The 8,103-nt window shown below is 56.3% G+C and overlaps 1 protein-coding gene across 3 annotated transcripts; it reads right to left on the reverse strand.

The window, feature by feature from the left end:
* Positions 1 to 205: 205 nt before the first annotated feature.
* On the reverse strand, positions 206 to 6,644 carry ADCYAP1 (adenylate cyclase activating polypeptide 1). Of its 3 annotated transcripts, none has more exons than XM_086742234.1 (5): positions 6,476 to 6,644; positions 5,122 to 5,229; positions 3,137 to 3,274; positions 2,642 to 2,737; positions 206 to 2,106 (listed from the first exon to the last, which is right to left on the reverse strand). In XM_086742234.1, the coding sequence occupies exons 2-5, from the start codon at positions 5,220 to 5,222 to the stop codon at positions 1,920 to 1,922; spliced, it is 522 nt and encodes a 173-aa protein (XP_086598360.1). In that variant the 5' UTR covers positions 5,223 to 5,229; positions 6,476 to 6,644; the 3' UTR covers positions 206 to 1,919. The 3 variants fall into 3 exon arrangements, with proteins under 3 accessions (XP_086598360.1, XP_086598359.1, XP_086598358.1); XM_086742233.1 differs by lacking the exon at positions 6,476 to 6,644 and adding an exon at positions 5,321 to 6,296; XM_086742232.1 differs by lacking the exon at positions 6,476 to 6,644 and adding an exon at positions 5,497 to 6,292.
* Positions 6,645 to 8,103: the final 1,459 nt, after the last annotated feature.

Consider the following 8,103-nt stretch of genomic DNA (forward strand, 5'->3'; position numbering starts at 1 on the left):
GTCTTGAATGCGGGGCTCGTTTGGTGTCTTTGGAAAGACTCCTCTAAGGTGTTTGTGCGGTGAGCTGGAAGGATGCCGGTACCTAGGCGTCCTCCTTCGCCACCCCCGCCCGGGCGGAGGGAGGGGGCCGGCCCCCGGCCGGCTGCGCTGCCGCTTTACGGTCCCCCCGGGCGGAAGGTAAGATAGGAGTCCGTACATAGAGAGATGAGGTGAAAATGGTTTATCTCGTTAGAAACCGGACCACAGGTGAACACTACACATTCTTTTATGACAAAAAGTTTGTTTTATGAAATAAATTTTACTAAGCAATAAGCCAGAATGTAGAAAAATACATTTTACCTCCAAACTCAATAAACAAGGAACAAAAACTTTCGTAGTAGTGCATAATTCTTTAGTGGTAGCTACAACAGGGGTTCCTAAACTTGTACAATAAGAGCTTGCATAAAACAGAACAAAGGAGTGAGAGAGCGTTCACAATCTTTTTTTTTTCTTTTTTTTTTTTCCCCAAAAGAACATAACCCAAAAAGGGTGACTCGGGTGGGTTAAACAGAGCTCAGAAAAATGGGAAGAGAGGATGAGAGGCGGGAGGGTCTACAAGAAAAAAGAAAACAGTCAAAGAAAAGAGCAACTCCGACCGAAAAATGCACAGGCGAGAACCCTGCTCGTTACACAGGATGAGAAGCATGGACAGCACTGGAGAGTAACACACTGTACTTTGCATCCAGGTCCAGTACCGAGCTGCCTGGGGCAGTTGGGTAGCGGATCGGAGTTGGGATCACCTCGTCTTCCTTCCCTCGACCTCTGCGGCACCGGCACCGGGTACCGGTACCGGTTCCGGTCCCAGGGCGCGCCGGGGGGCCGCCCTTGCTCGCTTCCCCGCTTTTCCCAAGCGGGTCCTGTCTCCGCTTTCGCTTTTGTTCTGCAACTCTGCCCAGCCAGCCAGAAGAGCAGTGCAGGGGGCTTAATACTGACTATCCTTGCTGCTGGTTCGGGATTTAGGGGTTTGGCGCTTTTTTAAAATTTTCTTTTGAATTTTTGGTTTGGTTTGGTTTGGTTTGGTTTTTTAACTGTTTCTCCCTCCAATAGGCAACGGAGATGCACAATTTGGATTGAGCTGTTGTTTTCACAAGAGAATTATCCTCTAAGCTCATTGTTTGAGGAGACACTAATACAGATACAACTTGGAATCAAAGAAAGCAGGAGGAAAAAAAAAATATCGAAATCTAGAGGAAAGGGGACGTTGCCCCTTCGGAGAGAGGCTAGAGGCAAAGGAGCCTGCCTTAAGACTCACCGGGGGAAGAATCTGCTTCACCAATTCTCCCAAATCATTTTCCTCATAATCCCCTGGGAGCAGGGCATCCTTCTCTATGTACAGTAGCAAATGGTGAAAATTAATGTCTTCGACCCTGTCGCGGATAAAAATACTATCCTTTTAATTTCCGTTACAAAAATAGGAGTAATATTCAAAACAATGATTGTCTTTTTTTTTCTATTTATTTTATACAAAAACATAAACAGCTCAGGCGAATTCTTTTTCTTGTGCAGGCTTTATATGAAGAATTGATCTTTAGTATTCGTAGTAGTATTTATATATATATATTTATATATTATATATAACTTAACGATTGGTCCACAAAGTAGATCTGTGCGTTTCTCTAGTGCTTTTGTACAAAAGAAAAACAATATTATTATCAAAATATTCATTTAATGGCTTTACTTCATACATAAATACATGTTTAGATAACACAGGAGCGGTGATTGTTCAGTCAGTTTGGAAATGACTTTTGTTTTTGTTTTGATTTTTTTGTTGTTGTTGTTGGGTTTTTTCCCCTCTCTCTCTCTCTCTCTCTCTTTCTCTCTCTCTCTCTCTCTCTCTCTCTCAAGACTTTGTATACACGGGAGTGGCTGGTTACTCATCGCTACAAGTACGCTACTCGGCGTCCTTTGTTTTTAACTCTTTGTTTATACCTTTTCCCCAGGACGGCTGCTAAGTATTTCTTGACAGCCATTTGTTTCCGGTAGCGGCTGTAGCTGTCGGTGAAGATGCCGTCTATGTGCCGCTTGCTCAGCGGTTCCGCCTCCTCTCCGGGGCCGCCGCCGCCGCCGCTGCCAGCACCAAGAAGCAGAGGGCACAGCTCCGTCAGCCGCGGCCGCTCCTCCCCTTGCCGCGCCCCTCCGCGCCCACCACCCCTTCCTCCTCCCCGCCGCCCCGCGCAACACGTTGCGCGGAAGATGCGCGGGGAGACAAAGGCCACGCCGCAACGCTTTTATATATATATATATATATATATATATATCTCCACTCCACCCCGACATGAATTATTCATGGCGGCAGGGAAAGCGGCTCTCCCCGGGGCTTTATGAACCTGTCATCCTCTACCCGACGGCGGCGTGGGGACGGGCAGCCCCGCCCGGTGGCCCGGGCTGCGCAGCGCTTCAGCCCCGTTGTCGTCCCCTCCCCAACCCCGCTTCAGCCGAGCCCTCGCTCATCGCTTCCCACAGACTGCTGCCCCCCAGCAGACGAGGAAAGGGGCGACTGCCCAACTTCTTAATTTTAAATCAGCCGAAGGACATTACAGCCCGAGATCTCTCTAGAGGCCTCGTCTTTTCCGCGGTGAATAGAGCGAGCAGAGAGCCTTACCCGACCCGCTTGGCCATCAGGGAGTGCAGGTATTTCCTGGCGGATAACTGGCCCAGGAGTTTCCTGTAGGCTTTGTTGAAGATCCCATCGGCGTGCCTGGGCGGAGGGGAGAGCCGGCGGCTGAGCGGTGGCAGGGCGGCGGGCATCCATCCCATCTCCTCCCCGCCTCACCCCCGGGACCCCGCTCCCCCAGCCGCAGCCCTCCCTGGTGCCCGCGCTGGGGCACTGCCAAGCCCTCCCCGGGTGGGGGCTCCCACTCCCCTCACCCCGCGGTGCCGGAGGGAAGGCGGCTTTGCCGTTTCTCCTTCGATTTCATACTGGACACCGAGACCCGCGCAGCTTGGATTCGGAATTTCTTTTTTTTTTTTTTTTTTTTTTAATTCTTGCTGCTGGGTAGTATTATTATGCTCCCCCCTCACCCCCCCACCCCCCATCAGCTCGGCCAGACCCGTTCTGCTCGAAATTCCCGCCCGACGCCCCGCGCGCGGCGGTCACCTCTTTTCCGGCGGGTAGTAGAGGGTGAACACCTCCCCCATCACGGAGGACGGGCTCGCCACACCGAGGGGCTGCTGGTGGTCGTAGGCCAAGTCCCGCAGGGTGTTCCCGTCCTCGTCGTACACCTCATCCTCCAGCCTGCCAACGGAGAGCAGCAAGGGGAACGGGTCAGCCGCCCTCCTCCACTCCCTGCCGCCCGCCTCGGTGCCCCTCCCCACCCGCTCCCCGGTGGAGCCGGTCCGGCAGCCCCCTCCGCCCGCTCCCCGTCCCCGCCCTCCGCCGCTTCTGCGGTGGGGGGAACGCACCCGCCGTCAGATGCGCCTCGAGAAAAGCCCTAAACATCTCCCCCATCTCCCCCCCTCCCCCCAGAACAGCCCCTCTCTGCCACAGCCGCGGCCGGTGCTTCCCGAGCGGAGCCCACGCACGCACAGACAGCGCAAGGCTGCCGCGCGCACACTCGCACGCACACGCGTGGCCGTGTATGCCAGGGGCTGGGCGAGAGCCAAGCAACACCCCCCACACACACACAATCCTCGGGGCGGGGAGCGGCAGCCCGCAGGGGCCGCGCCCCGCTCCTCCCCGCCGGGCAGGGGGCGGGGGATGGGGGGTGGGGATGGGGGGCGCTTCGCTTGTTGTTGTTTTTCGTTGAATGGTGCCTCTGCCCTTTGAGATCTCTCCAGTTTGGGGTTCGTCCCTGTCGACGTCGTCGTACCCCCCCAGCCCCCGCCTCGCGCTCTGCCTCCCCCTCTGCAGTACGATGTAGGTCAGTGTACGCTACAGGCAGCTATTTTTGTCCGCGAGCTGTAGCGGAGGTATTAATAATAGATGCCACTAAAGTGTTTCACTCCTGCTAATTCAGGCGCTTGAATGAAGGGAGCCGGCTTGCTGCCGGTTAATGGCCCCGCAGCCCCCTCCGCCCGGGGTGGGGGTGCTCCTCGGAGCCAGCCCCGACGGGTCCCTCTTCGTGCGGACGCCCCAAAAAGAACGCTCTCCTCGGACAGCCTTGCCCCATCCCCTCCCCATCCCGCAAACGGCCGAGCCGCAGGCGGTGACCCCCGCAGGGCACCCCTGGAACAGAGCCAAGCGCCAGGGGAAGGTGGAGGTGGGGGGCAGGACAACAGCACCGAGCCCAAAATTCCGAGCCAAGAAACACCGTTCTCCCAAGACGGCTGGGACCGTCCCGGACCGGGCACCCTGCGCCCCCGGCCACGGCCCAGCGCGGGAAATTCCCTTGTGCCCACTCCCTCTGGGGGTCCCCTCGCTCCTGCCCCAAAACACAGCGGGGGCCGAAACGGCCCCGGAGGCCGCGTGGACAGGGACGGTGCGGGCATCAGCTGTCAGACAGCTCCGAACAGACGCCGACAACCAAACAACCTTGCGCCAGCCGCTCTCCGCCTCGAGGCGGGGGGGAGGCGGGGGGGAGAGGGTCGTATGCCGACGGGTAAACAGAGGAAGAGACCGAATCCCCCCCTCTCCAGCTCCAGGGCTGCTACCGAAGCCGTGACAGCTCTCACATGCTTGCAGCCCACGGCGCGCACCCGTCCCCATGCCCCGCTCTCCCACCCCCGGTCCGGACAGGCGATGCTCGCCCTTCACCCCGGGGCGAGCTGCAGGCAACTGAAAACGGCCGGTGCCCGGGCAGGGCAGGGAGCAGCGGGGGGAGCTGCTTGGGCCCCGTCGAGATGCGGCCGGCCGGGACCTCGGCCCGCTCCCACCGGGATGCGGCAGAGCAGATTCACACCCACCCCCCCCCCCCGCCCTCCCCGGGGACGACGGGTTAACGGCGCCGGGATCCCGGGGACAAGCCGAGGGATGACTCTCCCTCCCTGTCTGACCCTCCCGGCGGCTGCTCTCACAGCCGAAGTGGAGGGGTTTCGTTTGGTGACACCCCTTCCAGGTAAGATTCCCCTGCCCTTAGCAAAGAAGAGGCAGCGGAGGGGGCTGAAGGTGTCCCGGCGGAGCCCCCGGGAGGGGGTCGGACTTACCTGAACGCCGGGTACTGAAATCCGGCGGCAGGTGAACAGTAGACGCTGCAGTGCATTATTATGCCATAGACCAGGAGTGCTAGGATCGCTTTGCTACACATCGCCACTCTGTGCGGGAGGGAAAGGAAAACCACTGTCAAAAAAAAAAAAAAAAAAAAAAAGGAGAAAAACGAAAAAAAAAATCCACCCTACGACCCACCAAGCCCCTGCGGGGGAGGGAGGGAGCGCGGTCCCTGGGGGCAAGCGCGCTGGGCAGCCGGATGCCGGCGCGTAGAAGCGCGGAGCGGTGCCCGCCGCCGCCCGCCCCGTCGGTGGCCGTCCGCCCGCCCCGGGACCGCTGCGGGAAGGCCCCGGCGAGCCGCTGCGTGTCCTTACCATTAAACTCTAAACACCCGGCACTAAGAGCGTTTGGCTGCGGAACTAAAAGGGCAGGTCTTAAAAAAAATGAAGAAGAAGATGAAGAAGGAAAAAAAAAAAAACCACCCAAAATTGGGAGGGGGGAAATCGATCTGTCTCTCAAGTTGCGGCCGAAAGGAGTTAAAACCCTCGTGACATAGCCTCTCCGGTGGGCGAAAGACCCGCGGGATGAAGAAGACACAAAAAGCAGCAGTTAGTCGTTTGCTGGTTTTAGGGGAATCCACTCGAAAAAGAGAGGAAATTTTTAATTATTAAAAAAAAAAAAAAAAGGAAAAAAAGTTTGCAGGTAGCAGCGCAGATCTGGAGCGGAGCCTGCAAAGGAAGGGCGAAGGAGGGACGGAGCGAGGTGTCGCCGGAGCACAGGGGCAGGGGGAAGCGAGCGGGCGCGGCCGGGGGGAGCGGCGGCGGGGAGCCGCGGGCGCGCTGCGGGCGGCGTCGGCTTCCCCGGCTCTCTCTCCCCTCACTGAGCGCCTTCAACCTCCTCCTCTTCTTCTCTTCCTGCTCGGCGGCTCCAAACTTGACCAGCCTTCCGCAGCCTTCCGTCTGATACGCAGCTAGCGAGAAAATCTTTGCAAACACCCCGCTTCAGCCAGACCCCTCTTCGTAAACATTCGCCTGCTTGTCACCTCAGAGGACGGGCAATATTGTTTGTTGCCCCCGCGGTGGTGTCCGGATTTTTATTCATGAATCAAATGCTTTTTTTTTTTTTTTCCCCCAGTCACGTAATAATCGGGTATCAGAAAAGACGTCACCACCCCAATTCCTCAAGGAACACAGTTCTGTGTCGTCCTCAAAGATGAGCTTATCAGGAGTCATAAAGCTTCTCATAAACACCAACACACACTTCCCCCCCACCCAAAAAAATATATTAAAAAAAAAACCAAACCAGCAACCAAACAGCAACACACAGAAAACCCCCACAACCTATCCCACAAACCTAAGGGGATGCTCGCCACGGCCAAGTTCTACCTGCCGTGGGAAAGGACCAGGAGGCGGAGGAGGGCGGTTTGGGGTGGGGTGGAGTGGGGGTCCCAGGACTCTACGGCCTCCCCTGCCGCTTTGCTCCGCGTTTCTCCGCGGGGCTGCTGAGCGGAACCCCCACTCCCACGGAGATTTGGGGATAGGAGTGCCTTTTTTTTTCCTTGAGCTCCTTTTTTTTTTTTTTTTTTTTTCATTTTAAGGACTGTTAATATTGTTCTCATTACGCAAGGCCCCCCCCCCCCCGGAGAAACCAGCAGCCCCCGATACCGCCTCGCGTGTGCTGCAGCCGTGAGAAGGGTCTCACTCGGGACCGCCGCGGGCCGGGGGCGGTGGGGGCGGCTTTCCCCTCCTCCCCATCCCCCTTGGCCCGACCCTCTCCCCTCCCTGTCTTGTGCAGGTACCGATGTGCGACTCGCAGAGCTTGGCAAAGCGGGAGGGGAGAGGGTCGCAATAAGAAAAAAAAAAAAGGAGGGGGGGGGAGAAGAAAAAAAAAAGGGGGGGGAGAGAAGAAAAAAAAAAAAGGAGAAAAAAAGGGAAAAAAAAAAAAGAGGGAAAAGCGAAAAAAAAAAGTTAATTTGCCGGAGGGACTGGGAGGGAAATCCCTTCTCTGGGGAGTTCCCCGCTGCCGGGATTGTTTTCCCCCAAGGGATGGGGCGGCCGCCGATCGCCTCCGCGCTCTCCCCCCTTAGGGGCGGAAAATCAAGCCCTTCATTTCCGAGAATTACCCGAAGAAATACCGGCTTGCGGGAGCCATGACTGCAGGCTTTAATTACCGGGATGATAAGCAGGAGGAGTTCAGGAAGCGGCAAGAAAATTTACTTCTCCCGTTTCCTATGTGAATGGGTTTGGTGTGAGACGTTCGGAGGAGCTAGTCGAGCCCAAATCGATTTCTTAAAAAAAAAAACCAAAAACCAAAAACCAAAAACAAACAAACAAACAAAAACACAAAACAAACAAACAACAAAAAAAACCACCAAACAAAAAGCACCCACTCAAATCCCCCCCAAAACAAAAAACCCCAACCTCCTCGCGTAGGGAAAAGGAGGCCGGGGAGGCGGGGGGAGGAACACACCCTCGCCGTTCCCGGGTTTGCGGCGCAAACGCTTTCCCCGCAGCTGGCGCGCCGCCCGCCGCTCCTAGCACTCCGCGGACGCGGAGCGCGGTGAGCGGCGGGCGGCGGGACAGCGCGGGTGGTCCGTGAGCGGACGGCGCCACCCCGCGGGCAGCTGAGCGACTGCGGACCCGGACTCGCCGTGGACGGAAACCAGAAAGAATGGGGGGGGGGGGGGATGCCCCATCTCCCCATCTAAAGAAAAGTAGGTGGTTTGTTCTTTTTTTTTTTCTCCCATTTTCCTCAGAAAACTCTTTTTTAAAAAAAAATTTCTTTTTTTTTTTAATCTTTATGGGTACTTTATTAAAATATACCACAAGTAATCTAGCAAAGTGTTGGGCACTGTATTTGTCCATAAACGTGGATGATATCTCAGGCACACTTGTCAGATGTCCAGCCACTGCATTCATATTTTCTCAGTACGTCCCACCTTAACTGCGTATTTTAAAAGGAACCTGGAGGACTGACAGACT

Source organism: Chlamydotis macqueenii, chromosome 2 (genome assembly GCF_036417535.1).
Source record: "Chlamydotis macqueenii isolate bChlMac1 chromosome 2, bChlMac1.mat, whole genome shotgun sequence".
Classification (NCBI taxonomy): domain Eukaryota; kingdom Metazoa; phylum Chordata; class Aves; order Otidiformes; family Otididae; genus Chlamydotis; species Chlamydotis macqueenii.